This window comes from Rhinichthys klamathensis, unplaced genomic scaffold (genome assembly GCF_029890125.1).
Source record: "Rhinichthys klamathensis goyatoka isolate OS25496 unplaced genomic scaffold, OSU_Roscu_1.1 h1tg000150l_1, whole genome shotgun sequence".
NCBI lineage: Eukaryota > Metazoa > Chordata > Actinopteri > Cypriniformes > Leuciscidae > Rhinichthys > Rhinichthys klamathensis.
In genome coordinates this window covers 2548196-2569017 of record NW_026606685.1, presented here as the reverse complement: position 1 = coordinate 2569017, position 20822 = coordinate 2548196, and the positions used below count along the sequence as shown (strand labels likewise).

Below are 20822 nucleotides of genomic sequence, written 5' to 3'. Positions count from 1 at the left end.
TGAGGAGACGTCATCTGTGTCGGACTTTGCACATGGGTTTAGCACGGGTTTGAAAAGGAATGTTTTGATCTATTTTAGTTTGTTGGATATTGTTGGTTAGTGAACTGCTATAACCATTAAGTAAAACATTGATAAAATAGATCATCTGTGTGTTGTCCATACACTTTCAAAAAGTAGATCAGTTTTTTCTATCCATCCATCCATCAGGCTACATCAACTGATGTAGCTGATCAACTCATACCAAAAAAACTAATTAAATAGACATTATGCAAAGTAGCTTATTTTGACACAATAAGGATGATATACAGGCCAACATAGGCTTTTTTGAGGGAATTTTATTTTATTCCCCCTACTTTTCTATTTTAATCTTGTTAAACTTGTCAGTATATATATATATATATATATATATATATATATATATATATATATATATATATATATATATATATAAATTGGAATTAAGGGGTGAATAGTTAGTCGATTTAAGTATGTAAACGTAAGAAAGTAATATAGATTTTAAAAATACTACTAATAAAAAACAAGATTAAAATGGAAAAGTAGGGGGTATAAAATAAAATTCCCTTTAAAAAAACCTTACTATGTTGGCCTGTATATCATCCTTATTGTGTGTATAATTATATGTACACTACTATGTAAGAAGAATGCATAACATATGATGTGTAGGCTACATATGTAATACATAACTCTATGGGACTGTACTATGAAGACTTAATAACACTAACCCCAAGTTTCACAGACAAGGGTTAAGCCTAGTCCCAGACTAATTTTTTTTTTAGATGTTTTAACTGAAAATAACTAGCAGTGACATATCTTAAAATATGAGAGTGACAATGCTTTGTCTCAACATGCACACACCAGTAATGGTTTCTTTAGAGGCACGTTTATAAAAGCTACTTAAATATCCTAAGTGAACTAAGGAATACCTGGCATAATCTAAACCCTGTTTGTGAAACCAGGCCTAAAAGTGTATTTACAGTTGAGTGTCTTGCGTCATGACGCACACGCGTAAAGACGTGTTCAGGCACGCACTGTGATAACCGGAAGCATCAATAGACGCGATTGAGAAACGGCGAAAGAAATCATCACCTGTCGATATCGTTCATATATGTTTCTCTACTGCGCTCTGCGCTCTCTTTAATCTCCATATCCCATTACCATAACACCCATACCATTACGTTAATTCGCTGTCGAGTCGGTCTGGACGGATAAAGCAGAGTTTGCAGTGTAATTCTGTGCGCAAACGGGGGGTTTTGAAGGTGCGTTGAAGCCTCGCACCAGAACAAATGTAAACAAGCAGCTGATCAGCTGTGCGGCCGAAGACCCGCAACGAAACGGCGTGATGACAGCGACCTGCAGGGTTTGACTAACATATTCTGCATCACATAAAGCGAATTTAGAGGTCTATTTTGCATGCTGTAGAGTTTTTAGACGTTAGGGCAATACACGAGGACAACTCCCGACCCATCGCCTTCACCTCCATTGCGGGCAGCAACAGATACAGAACAAACGGCTGCTTTATTTTTTACTGTTTGTAAGGGCGATAAATTGATTGATTTATCTTTATTTCTGCTTGAAGACTGGACAACCTCACGACTAACAGGAAAAGCAACAGGATTCGAGAAATAACAAAGGAAAATTGAGGTTTACAATCCCTTCTGGGCCCCAAGGAATAAATAAATATCAGCACCGTATTAATATTTACATGAAGCTGGAAGTTTAAGGAACTCAACATCACATTTCCTGGGGAGCTGCGCTGGTAATGAACAGTCTATAAACGTTTTTATTTATTACTTACTTACTAATCTAATCATAAATTTGTAAACAAGTGTTTTTGTTTTTTTCTTTCCTTGTGCTATTTCTTTACCTCTCTCCCCTCTCTCTCTCTCTCTCTCTCTCTATATATATATATATGTTAGTGTTGTCAAATCGATTAATCGCATCTAACAAAAGTTTATGATGTTTACATAATGTGTGAAAAAAATAATAATAATAATATATATATATATATATATATGTCTGTGTGTGTACACTGTATATATATTTTTAGCAGTAATACCTCTGTTAATACCACTATGCATAAATAATGAGTTGAGCAGCAAGATATTATGACATTATTGTTGTCATAACAGAATTGCTAAAAAAAAAAACCCTATAAAATAATAAATTATTATGTAAAAAAAAAAAAAACATTTTCTTTGAATCCACAGTAAGGCTGAACGATCGGGACTGTCATGGCACACCAGCAGATGCCGAGCTCTCAGAAGGCTCTGATGCTGGAGCTGAAATCCCTGCAGGAGGAGCCAGTGGAAGGTTTCCGCATCACTCTGGTGGAAGAGTCGGACCTCTACAACTGGGAGGTGGCCATCTTTGGCCCTCCAAACACACTTTATGAAGGGGGCTACTTCAAGGTAAGCCTGAAAAATGTTCTTGAATGCTTACCATCGGACCAGGGTGTTTCGAGTCAGATCAACAAGCACATTTTTTATAATTATATTTAATTTTATAGTATATCTCACACACCATGTTCTCCCATGTTTTGCAATCTCTAGTTCTTCTCTCCCTGGTGGTGTGTTCCTTATACTCTAGATCTCTATTTATAGCCTTGACAGATATTAATGACATCTCAATATGAGAGCTAAAAAGAGAAGGACAGTGTGTTTCAACCATATCCCCCATAGTTATTTATTCTCAGTGGAATATTATCAACTGCAATAGTCAGTACTTTCACAGTGACGCATCATCAACTTTACCACAACAGAGTTCCTCCGCATTCAGAGTTATATTATTGTATCATAACAATGCCACAGGTCACAGTCTTTTGGGGATGGTTTGGTATTTTGAGTTTATGGTAGCAAATCAGTGTGACAGATTCATATAGTTTTGAAATGTGTCTTTATGTGCACATAAAAATAAACAATAAAATAAAATACTTTTTTCAGTCCCTTAAAGCTGCAGTCCGGCGTTTTTCCTATTTGTCGCCATCTCTGTTCGAAATCTGCAATTGCAGTCGTTCGCGGAATTATCAACTTTACGTGAGTTGTACTTCAACACCCTCGACACGGCACAGCGCGGATGAACACAATGTTTGAGTAGACTGTGAGGCTGTTAATCACCGCGCCGGTGTGGATACTGTCATTCAGAATCACAGATTATTCTTTTTGGAAGTATGACCAACATAAGCATTTTCACCAGAAAATGTCATCTGAACTAGTAAGAAACATCCACCTTTGTTCTGATTCTGATATTGCAGTAAATCGTGCTGATTAAATCTAACAATCGCTTATAAGTTATCATATCACGCAAAACCGTGCAAATTATACTTTGTTCTCAAATTGTTAATGTTAACATCGTCAGCATTGCGTGACTACATGGAATGTCCTTCCGATATGTATCCTTGTTTTCGCATGGGTCCGGTTGCAGTCTCTTTTTTTCTGTAACGTTAGCCACTCCGAAGTCCGAACAAAGTCTTTTGCATTTGCATTTTACAGCGGGTGAATCTCTAGTTGTCACTGGTGATCGTCGTTTGAACCTTTCTGGATCCGCCATCAAATTAATAAGTTTAATAATATCAAGTGCTGTGAGAAAAGGCTATAAATCTCCACCTCCAACATCCTCACACGCAATATAGCCTACTAGCCGAGACTCCTTCTTTATGTGTACAGATGTGACGTAATGACGCAAAGACATGCTCGAATTTCCCGCGGAAATCCACCAGTACCACTGGAATTAAAAATATTATTACAAGCTTACCGCTTTGAATCGAGCTAAGGCAAGCAGATAGTTTTGAACACTGGCTGGTTATGTATTTTCTCAAATATGTATTTTGGATAATTTTTAACCCAAAAAAAGCTACGGACTGCAGCTTTAAAAAGTTTTGTTTGTAGGTTGATTCCCTCATGAGTTTTGATCACCTTTTTGTCTGAATTGTAAAACATTCATTATTTTAATGTGGTGCATTTTAATGTGATTTTAGCTGGGTGATATGTTATACAGCATGTTTTGAGGAAGATTATGATATCTTTGTGAGCACAGGCTTGGGTTCCACCCATCAGACAAAGTATTTGCATGGAAATCAATTTTGCAACTTTGGGGAACAGCATTTCTAGTTTGTTATACATCAATTGTAATGTTCATTTTACCATATATTTATGCAAGGTTTCCTGTAAAAAAGCTTCCTAATGATCCGTGGATTCCTAATGATCCCTAATGAAGTTAGATTACACCAGGTTGTTGTTTTCTAAGACTTTCTAAGTTATTTGACTGTGACACAGATCTTCATTCACGCCGTCACAGTCACGCTACACTTTGCACCAGCCAGTTCATCTAGTCTGACACATATGATTTACACATGCAGAGAAGCAGCAGCACCGCACTCATGTTCAAAGCAATAGTTCACCCAAAAATGACAATTCTCTTATTATCTGCAAGGCTTTGAACATCAAAAAAGATGCAGAAGCAGTAAAAAATGACCATAAATTTAGTCCATATTACTTATGGAGTATATTCCAAGTCCTACAAGTCATACGTTAGATTGTTGTGAGGAACAGACTGAAATTAAAAAATTAGTTTTCACTGTTATTCACTGCAAAGTGCAAACCATGTGAAAGCTGCCATAGCTCTACTTGGTGTGTTTGTGAGCAATTTCTGAATGAACAAATACAATTTTTTTTTTTATTCTGATCCATTCAATAAATCAGACTTATTGTAGCTCACTCAATTATCTGGTCGGAGTGACAGGAGGGGAAGATAATATGTTAAACTTGAATGATTTGTTATGGTTCTTTTGTCTTTTTGCAGCTTGAAAGACATTGTTTATTGCGTCTGAAAGCTAGTGCGCTGTTCAAAATTTCTCCTTTTGTGTTCCATGTGAGAAAGAAAGTCGTATTGGTAAATAATGTAGAATTTAAATTTTTGCCTGAACTAGTCAACAGTACTCATAGCCAAATAATCTATAACTGCTCTCACAGCGATTGCAGTTGTTATAACTAAACTCAAAGCCACGATCACTTTCAAAATCACTATTGTTATAATAACCACAATCACAAAACAGTACTATATCAACAGTGGACTAAAGAGAGTGCAGCATTTAACACAGCACTGCACTGTTTAGTTGAACTGCACTGTCGTCTCAAGCTCCCTTTTGGCACCAAATCAGAAACCTGATGAAGAGTACATGATGTTGAGATTCATGAGGATTATATTTATACCAACCCTTTTAGTCTAATGTGTCCTTTCCATTTTGAGACTGATTTATAACGGCTCATTTACTAGCTATAATACGGCTCACATGCAAGCTAATAATGCTCCATGTCTTTTTCCCCAGGCCCATATAAAATTTCCTATTGACTACCCCTACTCTCCTCCGACTTTCCGATTCCTCACCAAGATGTGGCATCCAAACATCTATGAGGTGAAAATGCTTGTGTGTGCGTGCATTTGATGCATGTTTACTGCACCACCAAATGCAGATTTGGATTACAACAGCTTAAAACTTACATTTTAGTAATCATATAGTAACAATGCTGCAATTGTTGCTTAATATACATCTCTCAACCCCAGAATGGCGATGTTTGTATTTCCATCCTCCATCCTCCTGTGGATGACCCCCAGAGCGGAGAGCTGCCCTCGGAGCGATGGAACCCAACACAGAATGTCAGGTATTAGGGTGAAAATACCCACAATTATCCACAAATCGCCCTGAATGGCTATGGCTATGGCTATATATACACACTACTGTTTAAAAGTTTGGTGTCAGTAAGGTTTTTTTAATTCTTTTATCTAGCAAAGGTGTATTAAATTCTGTCATTATTTACTCACCCTCATGTTGTTTCAAACCTGTGTGAATTTCTTTCTTCTGCTGAACACAAAAGAAGATATTTTGAAGAATTTCGGTAACCAAACAGTTTCTTGGCCACATTGACTTCCATAGTATTTTTTTTTCCAGTTGTTAGGTTACCCATATTCTTAAAAATATCTTCTTTTGTGTTGTTCAGCAGAAGAAAGAAATTCATACAGGTTTTGGAACAACTTGAGGGCGAGTAAATGATGACAGAATTTTCATTTTTGGGTGAACTATTCCTTTATTATTATAGATATTTATAAGTTTCAAATAAATGCTGTTCTCTTGTACTTTCTTTTCATCAGAGAATCCTGAAAGAATCTATTAACACCAAAATATTAAGTAGCACAACTGTTTTCAACATTGATAATAATAATAAATGTTTTTTGGCCACCAAATCAGCATATTAGAATGATTTCTGAAGGATCATGTGACACTGAAAACTGGAGTAATGATGCTGAAAAACATTACAGGAATAAATTACATTTTCAAATGTATTCAAATATTAAAACATTTATTTTAAATGGTAATATTTCACAATATTACTGTTTTTTCTGTATTTTTGATCAAGTAAATGCAGCCACAATGAGTATAAGACACTTATTTCAAAACATTAAAAAATGTTACCTACCCCAAACTTATGGATTTGTTTGCAGAACAATCCTGTTGAGCGTGATCTCACTGCTGAATGAACCCAACACCTTTTCTCCTGCAAATGTGGACGCCTCGGTCATGTTTCGCAAGTGGAGGGACAGCAAAGGCAAGGACAAGGAATATGCTGAGATTATAAGGTACCATCACTTTATCATTTAAATGACTTACATTAAAAATAAAAAACAAAGTCAGCTTTTTCCATCAAATTATATTAAGTTTAAAGGTCAGTCTGTCGCCTTTTTCCTGCTCTTGAATTTTTTATTTATTAACAAGATTTTGCTGGACCAATTTTATTTCTTTTGCATTTTTCTTTGTTTCAACGCACAATGTATAAAGTGATGCTAGCTAAAGTTTTTAAACTTCAGTGTATAACTTTTCCTGCACTGTCTGTGCTACTACAGAACTGAATAATATTTCAAAGTGTGTGGCTTGTTGTATCAGACTTACAATGTAGCCTATTGAACCGTAAAACGTGTGAAAAAAATCCATAGACTTACTCTGAAGTAGGGGAACTAAGACATTTCTAGAGATGAGAATATCATAGAGACATGTATGCTTTGACCGTTTAAGCAGTGAAGCTTAATTAATTTGTTGAGTGCAGTGATCAGAGATTCATCAACATACTAACACACAAAAACTCAGTAGCAACTGTATAGCAATGCTCTAACAGCAACATGAGGATCTACAGCATAGCAGCAATACTTACATATTCTTCAGGAAATACCAAAATTGAATTATACCACTGAAGTTGGCAGAGATCTAGAGTAAACACTGGCTGAGGCCAAATTTTGGCCCAACACGCTTATATTGCACCATCCCACTGAAGTTTAGGACATACTGTCCTGAGTGTCTTTGTTTCTCTTTGGGCAAGTAAACATTAGTGAAAAATGTTGAACTTTTCTCTTATTGACATTCTTTTCTAACAAAACATCCCTTAGTAGAAAACTCAATGATTTGCTTGTTCTTTGGAAAAAGAAGTGAAATTATACTGTAACAATGTTTTAAAAATGTTTTTGAAAGAAGTCTCTCACCAAGGCTGCATTTATTTGATCAAAAATACAGCTAAAACAGTAATGTTGTAAAATATTTTTGCAATTAAAAATCAGTGTTTTCTTTATTTTAATGTGATTTATTTCTGTGATGGTAAAGCTAAATTTTCAGCATCATTACACCAGTTTTCAGTGTCACGTGATCCTTCAGAAATCATTCTAATTTGCTGCTTAAAAAACATGTCTTATTATTATCAATGTTGAAAACAGTTGTGCTGCCTAATATTTTTGTGGAAACTGCAATATTTTTTCATGATTCCTTACTTAATAGATAGTTCAAAAGAACAGTTTTTATTTGAAATAGAAATTATTGATAACATTATAAATGTCTTAACTGTCACTTTTGATCAATTTAATGCATCCTTGCTGAATAATTTCTTTACCATTTGAAATTATTTGGTCTGTAAGTTGTTTTTTTTGTGTGTATATTTGTAGACTGTGGTCACATTTAGAGCTGTAACAATAAACTGAATTGATTTTCTGACACTGTGTCTGCGTCGCGCACAGGAAGCAGGTGATGTCCACTAAGGCAGATGCAGAGCGGGATGGAGTAAAAGTACCAACTACGCTAGCCGAGTACTGCATCCAGACCAAAGTGCCTTCCCACGACAGTAGCTCCGACCTGCTCTACGACGATCTATATGACGACGATATAGAGGAGGATGAGGATGAGGATGACGAGGCAGAGGCCGTTGGGATTGGCAGCGAAATGGCCGGGGACTGTTTTGGCGACGAAGACGACTCTGGCAATGAGGAGTCTTGACCTCCTTCCACCGTTTGCGTGACACTGACCTTCGCCCTCTCACTATTCTTTACCCCGACAGCCTCACGTTTCAGATTCTCTTTTCCTATGCTTAAAGCTTTCATTTTTCACTCTGAAAACCCTTCAGATCTCTGTCCTTATAGCACCTCCCAGTTCCTCAGTAAAGTACACCATGGGTTCATAAAACCAGTCATTTGTAGTTACATTTCACATCCCACCTTCTCCTGCCTCTTAACCTCAGGGCTTTTGGATATTCAGAGCTTGTCAGGCCACCTTAAACATGTTCATTTAAAAAAAAATATTAAAAACTTTAAGGGCTAGTTCCCACAAAATTTTTAATTCTGTCATGATTTATTCGCCCTCGTGTTGTTCCAAAACCTGTAGGACATTCTTTCTTCCGTGGAACAAAAAAATTGCTATTTTGAAGGATGTTTGAGCTGCTTTTTCTTAAAAATTATAACTAAAAATCCCTGTCTCCGAATATGCCTACTTTCCTGCTATATAGTAGGTGTAGCTCCATACATGAAAATAGTAAGTCTGAATTCATAGTATTGATACAGTAAATATCCGGATGACCTACTACTTCCAGCGAGATTCTAAAGTGAGCATCTGATGGACGCTTTACTATCCCATGAGGCCATGGGAGAGAAGTTGTGGCGTCAGCTGTGTTGCTTCACTGCCGTTCACAAGTAACATGACAGTTGCGAAGTTCGTTCTTCGTTATTTCAGTGATTTCAGACAAGCTCCTAAAACGACACAAAAAACACCATAATAGTATGACTAGTGAGCTTTATTCTAAATATTTTGTAGCCATACGATGGCTTCAGAATAGGAATAGGCCAAAACTTAAGTTGTTATTCATTCTAAAATTTCATTTAAGCATTTATGTGCCAAATTTGCTTGATTCTTGCGTGTTTCGTAACCGAATTCAGTGTGCCAGTTTGAATCGAGGAAGCCACACAGGTTTGGAATGACATGAGGGTGAGTAAATGATGATAAAAAATATATATATATTTGAGGTAACTAACCCTTTAAACTCAACCATTAGCTTGTTATGTCTGGTAAAATCACCAACAAATGAATGTTCTGTTCTTTTCCCAGATTTTCAAGTATGTACAGATTCTTCATAACTGTCTTTACAGTATAGGGCTTCACTGATTCCACTCTACAGTATGTACCTAAATTAGCAATTTTCCACAAAAAAGGTAAGTATTCAAGGGTGGAAAAAATGGACAATGAATAGACTGTTTCTTCCTCATACAATTTAAGTGTCATCATTTTGACCAGCCATCCACATCAGCAGGGTCACCTTCACAACTACTAACTACATACACCCTTTTATGCGCAGCTCGTACCCCCAAATCACTTAAGCTTTTTGAGCCACTAAATCACGGTGTCAGATTATATGGCACATGAAGGTGCTTTCAAGTGCTCAGCAACACAAGCGTTACAACTACTTCCAGCACACCTTCAATCGCTGACCCAGAAACTATGATGAGACTGTTTAAGTCACTACGATGATGTCCCACATTTGGCTCCGAATATTTGATCCACCGATTTTGGCTGAAGGTAATCATACTGTTATGCTTTTAAGCGTACACATACTCTTGGTAAGTGATCACGTATGACTGTCTGAGCTGCTGTACCAAACCATTTCTATTTCTCCTTTTCCTCACTGATTTTGAGGATAATCTTGGGTGTTTAAGTTCGGGGTTTGAGATCAGTGACTGCTGAGGACATTTCGCTTACCAATGTGAGCCCTCTCATCCCCGGTCTTATGCTTTTTTTGCGTTGGCCACGGTGGGCCGTAGCTTTCAAGAGCATGCTTGTGTGTTTTAATGTGTTTTATATGATGTGTCAATCATCCAATGAGGCACGCGAATCCCTAAGGTCTCATTAATGGGGGTGGAAGCGTATACGTTTATGCACATGGGGTCTCAGGTACACCTTTATTCCCGCAAACCAGCCAAGGACACGGATGCTGATTCCTCGTCCTACGAAACCCCTCCAAAAGGGAGTGTGGATCTGAGGATCTTGAGGGAACGGTGCTCTCTTATTTTGCCGAGCATCTGGAACTCACTGAACTATCGAGAACAATCGTTCCAGACTCAATCGCTCTCTTGAACCTCTGGACTATGAGCCAAGGTGGCTCAACAGGGACGTGAATCGATTAAAACGGACTGGATTTTTCACGTTCAGCAAGAGACTCGGTGTATTAACACCCCTGTGCACAGCAAAACAACCAAGTTCATTTCAAAGTGTTGTGACATTAGTCGACAGTGGATTTGTCTTGAAGGATTTTATTATTTGTGTCATGATTGTGTTTTTAATGTTTCATTAAGAATTTTTTGTTTTTCATATGCTAATTCTTAGACAGGAATTGTGGTCCTGATAAAAACAGCCGAATTCATTATTTGCTCTTAAGTTCAATGCATTTCCTTTTTCTTGTAATGTTGTTAAAGGGAATATCATTCTAAAGATTCACGTAAAGAAGAATGGGAAAACAGTAAGAATGAATCTAAATTGATACCTATTTCTATTCTAAACATAAGTATTTGAGTTTTGTGGTGAGGGTGAGGGTGAGGGTGCGGGTCTGGGTGGGTGGGGATGTCCAGTATGATCATTTTAAGACTGTGCTTGTATGATCACAATTCAATTCATTTTTGTTTGTGTGTATGTACAGGAGTTAATGCTCCTTAGCAATTAAACCATTAGACAACACATTTATAGGTGCTTTCAGTTAATGACAACTATTAAAAACTTTTTTGTTAATTGAAATAAAGCAACTAACCTTAGCAACTAAAGTTTAAATGCAAGTACTAAAATAATTTAGAAATATATATATTTTAAACTAATAAAAAAAAATACAAAATCACATATAAAATTAAAAATAATTTAACTAAAATGAAAACATAAAAATAAAAGCTAATTTTAAATATTATTTAAAACTGTAATATATAAATAATACTACGACAGCACTGGTTCATGAGCATTGGTTTTTTTATTTACTGGCTTCATTATAGTTAATTTAGGACAATCTGCATGAATCAGGAGTCCACAAAATAACTTGCATACAATTCCTAAATAATTTCTGATTCACTTGCTTAATTACTGGTCACCTAAACTGCAACTTGGAAAAGATGTACAGTATGCAGAGAAACTTTTGTGGAAACAAAAGTGATAATTAGATTGGATAGTTAGGTGTATAAAAAGTGACCGAAGGCCACATTGTCTTCTCTCACAAGACTTGCCTTAAAGACATTTTTCAGGTTAAATACAATGCAAGCTTTATGAGGCACACTGTTGATTACCACAGAAAAAGAAAATTGAATTGAATATGTAGCAGCTTGGCGTCATTAGAGCTTAACTTCCTTTGAACCCGGAGCATTCTTTGAAATGAATGGCAGCTTTGTTTTGTTTGTTGGTGGAGATTTAGTGGTTGAGAGTTTATCTTAACATTTTTAACTATGTGAAAGCAATTTATTATGAGTTCAAATTAAATTCAGCTTAGCAAGTAGTGACCTAAAAAGCTTGGGACCAAAAAGGACGGATGTCAAATGTCTCTTTACACATATATTATTTTCACTATAACAATTTTATAAAGATGAATGCATGTATTCAACACTGTCAGTGTCTAAATGTCAAATCCAATTGGAAATGTTACTGTTTGCCCTGTGTTTCTAGATGCCGCTGTGCTGCTGTAAGTGTGTCCTGTAAGTCCTGGTATTTTGCCAGCTTGCAGGCTTCCTCTAGTTTTGCCCAGCGGTAATCCTGGTGTTCTTCTGAGAGAATGACCTGTGTGTTTGGGTCACGGAGCTCTGCCAACCAGTAGAGAACTTCTTTGTCCTTTCCCCGGACCTGATAGCGCAACCTCTGCAGGAAGCCATCGACAATACGCAGGTGATCTTTACCTAAACCCGCTTCTTCCTGTGTTTCTCTCAAGGCGGTGGTGAAGTCGTCCTCTCCAGGGTCAACATGACCTTAAAAGGGGGAGGACAATGTTATTCTTCCAGTAACAATACTAAGAAATTGCAGATATAGTCACATGGTTTTACAGATAGGCCATGTGACAAACTGTAAAAAGTTGTGGTTGATTTTAAAACAATATACATATATATATTCATATTTAAAATAGAAAAAAGCAATACACTGTTAAATTTTTTAAATGTTTAACTCGTGCTTATTAGTGTCTGTTGACATGGTGGATATCTTGACATGTTGCAGTGTGTGAGAAGACCTATTGTAGATGATTTACCTTCTACATATTTGTTATTTTTGTAGAATTAGTCCCTCTCTCTCTTTGCTTCTGGGCATGTGACTTAAAGATAGGGTAGGTCACTAAGTTAAGTGGTCTAAATGTATTTATATGTGTATACAGTATATCGTCTGTGGAAGGCGTAGGACCATAAAATGTTCGCCCCCGAATGCAATGATACGATGTCCTACCTGCCTGTCAACGTATGTACTTTAATACCTCCGGCTCGCGCAGACATCACGCGTCATTAGCGCGTTTCATGCTATACAGAGTTAGACAGACATCAGTCACCAAGCACCGTAACCGAAACAGCAGCTTTTACAGTTCCTCCTGAACCAAAACAATGAGCTTATGCTACTTTCACACCATAACTACTGTAATTTGGAAGAGATGGAAACCTGTGACGTTATACTCGGAGCGGTGTGTGACTCAAATGTATGCGTTTCAATGGCAACACTAACGACGCCGAAATGAATCTGCAGCAGTCAGATGGTACAGGTCAGTGCTCTTTAAGCTGTTTATAATCATTATTATTGTAATGACATGTGGTTTGAGACATGATGCAGTTTAACGCCATCTCTCGTCTCATGCTCTGAAGGGAGGGTGGGATCTTATACTTTCAAAGCTAGCTTGCTCTTGCTAGCCACTCCGAAAACTGCCTACCCTACCTTTAATCACTTACTTGTGCTTACTTACTTGTCATTACTTGTGCACAACCGCTGCTTCAAGTACTTGTGGCAGCGGTTGTGGTTTACTTTAATTCCTCAGCAAAATTATTATTTTTTTATCATCTGTAAATTCGTGTAAATCTTCATTTCAAGTGAGGATATTTATAGGTGGAGGAACTTCTGATAATGCTTTATGGACTCATTTTCTGTTAGTAGAGATAGACTTTATGTTGAAAATAATCTCTAATATGTTCTTTTAAATTGGCATTACTAGGTAAAGCTTGTGGTTTCAAAAGAAATTGATAGTCCAGTGAGTTCAACACTAAAAAGCATAATGAGAAACTGTGAGATGCACCTTTGGGTGGTGTCCAGTGGTGTTCTCCATAGGATGTCTGCAGCAGCAGGAACTCTATATTATCAGGGGGAGGGTGCTGGGCCAAACGCCGAAAAATGACAAATCCACATGCCCGCAATGCCATGACCTGGAAATACACACTCTAGTAAAGCACATGCAACTGTCAATTATAGTTTTAACATAGAACATGTTTCACTTTACTTTCTTTATTAAAATCATATAATTATTCAAATCATAATTTGAGATGAGACAATGTTTGAGAAGCGGTTGTTTGTATCGGTGCATTTTAGAGTGAGCTGAAATGACAAGAGTGCACATAAATTTGGTACATAAATATAAAGAACATTTATTTTTAAAAAAACTAAACTTATGAGCAAAATTTCGGAGCAATTCTTGCGTTGTTTTGTTGTTTGACACATTCTGTTTTTTGTTTTTTTTGGTAATCAAATGAAGACATAAAACATTAATTTAATTTCTTTTCATAATATGAAATTAAACAAACATTTTGTCAAACAAAGTGCTGCACAATGAACTTTACTGTTAAAATTAAAACATGGAAGAAGAATTGTCCGGTCGACAATGGTAGGGGAAACACTGTGGCTGATTTATCCTTTAGATATTTGATGATTTTTTTGTTTTTGTTTTTACATCTTAGAATAACAAATTGTGGGTTAGAAATAATAATGAACTAAATTGGACTCGTAAGTGCATGTACTTCCTTATCAGCAGGCTAACACCATTCAATAGCCACTCTTAAGTTATGGCTTGTTTTAACTTAAGAAATGATTCTACTTACGTCTAGCCGGTAATGATAGAATGTTCCTTGTTGTTTAGAACAAATTAGACATAACCTTGTTCATTAATAAGCGAATGACACGTGTAAACGAGCTAAATATGAAGGCTACTTTCTGTTTTGATGGCGCAGCTGCGCAGCTGTGGCGCATAAATGATGTACAACAGTACGCAGTCTGAGTCGCTCTCTGATTGGCTCCCTACGTGGTAATTTAAATAATAGGAGTCTATGCATTTTATTGTCTGTTTTAAAGGTAAAACATGTATAACATGTTATTTCATTTGGATGGGAAAGGACGTATTATTTAATACATATAAAATAAATAATTGGTTTAAATAATGTGATATGATGCCACTAATAGATAGTTGAGCAAATTACAATCAAATGCAACTTTTTAAAACTTCCTTTTGGTATGTTAGATCTCGAAGTGTATTAATCTGTCAGTTAATGATGTGACGTTAAGTTTTATACATGAAACATAGATAATGTTGAGCGCGTTGAGTGGGTCCTGATCGGTCCTGATCTGCAGGGCTGATAGTGCTGGACGCAACACCCGGTGGGCTTGAGATAACGGGATCCTTCAGACCAGAAGACATTTAAACGTTACTGGACGCACATTTCACAAGATTCACAACGACCAAGACGAAGACAAGGTAAACCTGTTTAAAATTTTTGCTCCGCAATGTCCATATACATTAGCATATATGTACAGTTAAAGAGTTAATTTAAATGATGGATTAAATGTGTTAAATGCTAATGCATTTTGTCTTTTTAACTGATTTGACACGTGGATTGAGAAGCCTAGCTGATTTATCTTATAGATATTGGACATATTATAGGCCTATTTGTATTCACTTTAGAACAATATCAGGCTATACAAAATGTTATAGTATATAATATAAATTTAGAATTTTGTATATTTTATTGTATTTGTAACTAGAAGGCCTATGGTTTATATAATATTGCACAAACATTGGTACTTTGAAAAAAAGCCTAATATGCAGGCAACTTTTTATTTTGATGATGTGTGTGTGTGTGTGTGTGTGTGTGTGTGTGTGTGTGTGTGTGTGTGTGTGTGTGTGTATTTATACATCTATTAATCGCATGTAACAAAGTTTGTAAATATATAATGTGTGTGTGTGCGTATATGCTTGACAGTGTGTGTATGTATATATATATATGCTAGACATGTATACATGCACACATATATTTACAAACTTTGTTACATGTTTTATACTGTCGAAGTATATATATATATATATATATATATATATATATATATATATATATATACACACACACACATATTTTATATATAAGTGTGTGTATATATATGATTTGAAAGTATATATACATATACATACTGTCAAAGCATATACACACACACACACACACATATATATTGTAAAGTGTCACTGAAATTATTTATTATAAATTTTGTTGACTAGTTGGTGGATTGCGTTGAAATAAGTGAGTTGTATTTATAAAACTGTTTCCACAGAAGACATAATTAAAACCCCACCACATCCATGGATGAAAAGAAGCCTTCTCGTTTGTATTTTATCGGCAAGAAAGATCATCTCATTCAGGCCAAGAGAATGACTGTAACTCTGGACGGAAGAGACATTCTTATTATATATCATCAGAGAACTTTCCATGCAATGGACCTGCAGTGTTACCGTGAGTAGCATGAAAAGCATCTTTGCTTGTTTTTTCTGCACTAGAGGGAGACAAACTAGCAGACTGAGCACTGTAAGCATTGCTGTTGAGCATGTGTGCCAACTATAATACTAACAGCATAAGCACAGAACCAGAGGTCATTTTCTCGGGTCTGATGATTCTATATGTCTGCTAATGACACTTTTTTTTTTTTTTCAAACAGATGCTGGCAGTAGCTTGGAGACAGGGGATATTGAGGTAAAACCATTACTGCTCAAGCAGCTGAATCATTCAGTGATCCATAGAAGCACTTGAAACGCTTTGTTACCTCCCATTTGAACTCTGACCCTGTTTAATGTTTCATGCATAGGAAATCAACAACAAGCACTGTATTGTATGCCCAAAGCACAAGTATAAGATCTCTCTGGCTGAAGGTGAGGGGTTATACAAGGCCAAAAACCCCTTGGAAGAAAACCCTACCCCGCGGTGGTATTCCAAAGGCATAAAGCAAAGAGTGCACAAAGTGATGGAAGTAGACGAAGACATCTTTGTGACGTTGTCCAATTGCCCCGGGTGGATTGAGTCAGACTATTATCAGACTGAGACGGGCAGGGCAGAACTGAGAAAAGAGCAGGAGTCGGAAGATGGAGAAGCAGACGTGAATGCAGATGAAGACTTTTAGTCTGGCAGCAACAGTGAGACGAGAGCTTCAGAGATCCTAAGGGAACTGCATATATTAAGATAGATGATTTCAGAGTCAGTCTACTTGAATAAAACTGCGAATTGACATCATGAATCAAAAAATATCATGCCCTTTTTGTGATGGTGCCAGGCTCTCTGTACACCTCCATGATTCATAGTGATGCCTGTCTTTCAGCTTAATTTTCTCAACTGAACAATGACATAATGTTCGTTTTTGCAAAACGGGAAATTGTTTTGTATTAGATGAAAATGTGCATTCTTAAATGGATTTTTTAAAAAAAATAAAAATAATATATACCATTTTATATATATATATATATATATATATATATATATATGTGTGTGTGTGTGTATTATACAGTATACACAGTATGTGTATATGTATATATACTTTTTACATTTATGTATTTGACACGCTTTCATCCAAATCGACTGCTTTCAATGTATTTTTTGATACATGTCCTGGGAATGATCTACTGTTTAAGTTACAGGAATGCAATAATAATTGTAAAGTATAGAAAATAAGACATAAAAGAAAATATTTTAAAGATGTTTTAATAATAATACACTTTTCTCGTATTATGATATCTTCGGGTATAACAGAAAGTTGGTGTGACACCCTGAATGTATTGTCACAGGAATAATTATATTTTTTCTGTATGTATTTTATTTTATTTTATTGTGTTTATGATATTGTTTCAGTTACTTTTGCTTCAATTATTATGGTGAATTTGTGATGAGTGATACTCACAGTGGACAGTAGGTGGAGACAGTGTGCTGATCGGGGACTATGTGAGTAACTGAGTCGCGGGGAAGAAGCCGCCATTACAGAGCGACTCAGACTGCAGATAACAGCACAACTTTGTCTGTCTCCTTGTTTTATTAAACAGGTGGGTGAAATCAATCACCAAGGACATAAAAAAACATGATGTAATATGTTGAGACCGTGTATTCATTGTTTTGAGAGGGTTATATATTTCCTGGGTAAAGATAAGATGTTAATTAGAGACCGTGTTTTGTTTATGAAAGTTAAGTTTCACTCGCGGCCGTCCCGCGTTAGGCCTGGTATTAATATTGTCTAATATAAATGGTTAAAGGCTCCAGCACACTGAAAACCCAAACTAATGGGATGTTTATGTTGTTTAGAGCATTAAAAGAGATGTGTAAAGAAATCGCCAAGGGTTATAAGACAGAAGTATGTATTTGTAGATACATATATTTGTAATATTAACTGTTGAATGTTATATATCTTTGCATACTATATTATAGGGTTTACTGTTGATATTTGAATGTTTAATGATCTTTCAATTTAGTTTATCTGCTGTACTCTACTGTAATTCAGTACTGTAATTCAGTTTAAATGTTTTGCTCATCTATCTTAGTTACACAGTATTTAGTAGGACATATTTGCACAGACAACAGAGACTGTAACATGGTGTTGTATGTTTTAAGGGAGAGAGTATTGAGTTATTGGGGGAAAATTACTATTTGAGTATAAAAAGAAAGACACTACAAGTGTGATGCAACCTGTTTATTGGTATATTGTTTGATATAGTCACATATAAGGTGACAAGACATTGTGACATATATATTTGTACAAGATTTAGACATTACTTTGTCATTATTGTAATAAAGCCATTACAGAGCGACTCAGACTGCAGATAACAGCACAACTTTGTCTGTCTCCTTGTTTTATTAAACAGAAATAATTTACTGCAGCAACGCCAGTCGGACGACGGGCATGCTACAGATTTTGGGGGCTCGTCCGGGATCTAGCGCCACCTGCTGGTATGCGGATCCAATTCAAATGAACCAGAGAAGGGCTGAGTGACGGGTGATCAGCGTGAGGACCACAAAGGGCAGCTCAACGGCGGCAGGAGAACCAAAGCACGGTGGTGAAAGGCTTTCCTGGCTGAGGAGTAGTGCAGTGTGGTACAAGTCAAGCGTGAACCCATCAGCAGCTGGATCGTCGACAAGATGACTTCGAGCGAGAGAAAAGCAACAGTTTGGGAAATCAAGAAAAGACTGCATCAACTCACCCATGATGAACTGATCAGCCTGATGGATTGTCTGGAGCCAACTGCAGCACCAGGAAAGCACAGGTTGGATATAACTGATGAGGAGTGTTGCTTTGAGTATATTGTTGAGTACATGAACAGTGATTGTCTGCTGGAATTAGAAGATGGAGGGTTGTCTCAGTTGTTACTGTTAAAAGACAATGTTGATGTGATAATTCAGAAACAGAATGTAAAACCAGTTTTGCATGACACTGTCCCACTTACACCACCACAACAACTTACACCCCCCACTGACACGCAGGCACAGCCGATGGAGTATAACCGGTTGGTAGACTGCTATGAAGAATTAGGGCGAAAATTAGCACAGTACAAGATTGAAGCTAATCCAAGTAAAGCAGAATCTCTTAAAAGTAGCGGTAGCTTACCTGTGAATGTAGCTGGTGAGCCCACCAGTGGAAAAAGGGAAAGTATGATCTCCCTCCGTGACCTTCAGTTACTGCCATTTCAGCACAGAGAGTTCAAAGTTCAGGGGGGGCAGATTGGTGACAGTACTTCTGATATAAGCTATACAAGTGTAACCAAGCAAATAGATGAGGGACTTGCGGCTAACCACAGTGAAAATGACATCATCAGAGGGGTCTTGAGAGTCATTAAGCCAGGAAACTTTAAGGACATGTTAGTAAACAAGGAGGGACTAACAATCCTAGAGTTAAAGAGTTTCCTCCAGTCGCATCTGAATGAGAGAAGTAGCTCTGAGCTCTTCCAGGAGTTAATGTGCGGTAAACAGAATGACAATGAAACTCCTCAACAATTCCTGTATAGACTGATTGGACTGAAACAGAAACTAATTTTCCTGTCCAAACAAGCTGTCACAGACCTGGAGTATGATGAACAAACAATACAAAATGTGTTTCTGAGGACGATTTATCAGGGCATGGGTGCAAAGTACAACCAATTACGCACTGAATTGAAACCTCTGCTTACGAATCGCCTGGTGACAGATGAGGCACTCCTGCGCCAAGTAACCCAGATAGCCAGTGACGAAAGTGAAAGACAACGTCGGTTGGGACAAGCTGCACGGCAGAGAGCGTCGAATGCTCTCAGCGCCCAGTGGGAGTCCAGCCGAGGTAAAGACTCAGATTGCAGTAGACAAAACGACCAAACCGAGACGATTCGCCGATTAAGTGCACAAATTGAAGCCCTTACCAAGACCGTTGAATCACTTGCAAAGGCGAGAACGACAGAAGGTCAGTGCAAAGTCATCGACTCCCAGCTGCAGCGAAGGCAACGTCGACGAATGTGTCCCAAATGTAGTAGCAAGGATGCTACCTCTTGCAGTCATTGCTTTGTGTGTGGTGAGGAAGGACATCGTGCGGTGGGCTGTCTAAGAAGGGAAAAGGGGTCGGGAAACGACCAGCGGCCACTGATGAGGGGCGAACAGTGACCGAGCAACCACAGCTCCAGCCTAAGGAAAGAGAAGCTTGGATGGGTAGGACACTTGATTCGCCAAATCAAAGACAAAGTTCCTGTGACCGAGTAGCCCAGCTCATTGGAAAGAAAGCCACCCTCAAGTGCCACATTCATGGATTTGCAGTGACTGCTCTACTGGACACAGGAGCGCAAGTTAGTATAATCGACTGCAACTGGAAGAGTAAATACTTACCAGATCAAGCTCTACGACCACTGTCAGAAATAGTCGATGGGGGCGACTTCAGTGTCTCAGCTGTTAATGGAGAACCATTGCCATTCGAGGGATGGGTAGAATTGACAGTGAACCTGCCCGGGAATGATGATCCAAGTTTGGCTATTCAAGTGCCTTTCCTCGTGGGGAAGATGCCATTAGAACGGCCATTGCTGGGTTTTAATGTGGTCGAGGAGATAATAAGAGGAAAAAAGAACACAGAGCAGGGTCTATGTGCTTTTGCCGAACTCCTAACGATGGCCCTGGACATCAAAGGTGAACAAGCCAACGCGATAGTGAGCTTCATTCAGGAACAACCCAATGTGAACCGCGGGGCTATTGTCACAGTCGGCCCTAGAGATGTG

General features: G+C 37.4%; 3 protein-coding genes across 5 annotated transcripts; 2 read left to right on the top strand and 1 right to left on the bottom strand.

Moving 5' to 3' along the window:
• Positions 1-1064: 1064 nt before the first annotated feature.
• ube2r2 (ubiquitin-conjugating enzyme E2R 2) lies at positions 1065-8793 on the top strand. 3 transcript variants are annotated; one of them, XM_056258390.1, is made up of 7 exons: positions 1065-1277; positions 1598-1777; positions 2229-2429; positions 5345-5431; positions 5581-5678; positions 6517-6651; positions 8071-8793. In XM_056258390.1, exons 3-7 carry the CDS (start codon positions 2253-2255, stop codon positions 8324-8326), a joined length of 753 nt encoding a protein of 250 aa, XP_056114365.1. In that variant the 5' UTR covers positions 1065-1277; positions 1598-1777; positions 2229-2252; the 3' UTR covers positions 8327-8793. The 3 variants fall into 3 exon arrangements, with proteins under 3 accessions (XP_056114365.1, XP_056114364.1, XP_056114363.1); XM_056258389.1 differs by having other exon boundaries at positions 1065-1378; XM_056258388.1 differs by having other exon boundaries at positions 1065-1777.
• Positions 8794-11876: 3083 nt separating this feature from the next.
• Positions 11877-14526, bottom strand: nudt2 (nudix (nucleoside diphosphate linked moiety X)-type motif 2). The gene is made up of 3 exons (XM_056258223.1): positions 14401-14526; positions 13605-13731; positions 11877-12306 (listed from the first exon to the last, which is right to left on the bottom strand). The coding sequence occupies exons 2-3, from the start codon at positions 13726-13728 to the stop codon at positions 11987-11989; spliced, it is 444 nt and encodes a 147-aa protein (XP_056114198.1). The 5' UTR covers positions 13729-13731; positions 14401-14526; the 3' UTR covers positions 11877-11986.
• Positions 14527-15889: 1363 nt separating this feature from the next.
• Positions 15890-17026, top strand: rfesd (Rieske (Fe-S) domain containing). Its single transcript, XM_056258222.1, has 3 exons — positions 15890-16077; positions 16280-16314; positions 16427-17026. Exons 1-3 carry the CDS (start codon positions 15927-15929, stop codon positions 16736-16738), a joined length of 498 nt encoding a protein of 165 aa, XP_056114197.1. The 5' UTR covers positions 15890-15926; the 3' UTR covers positions 16739-17026.
• Positions 17027-20822: the final 3796 nt, after the last annotated feature.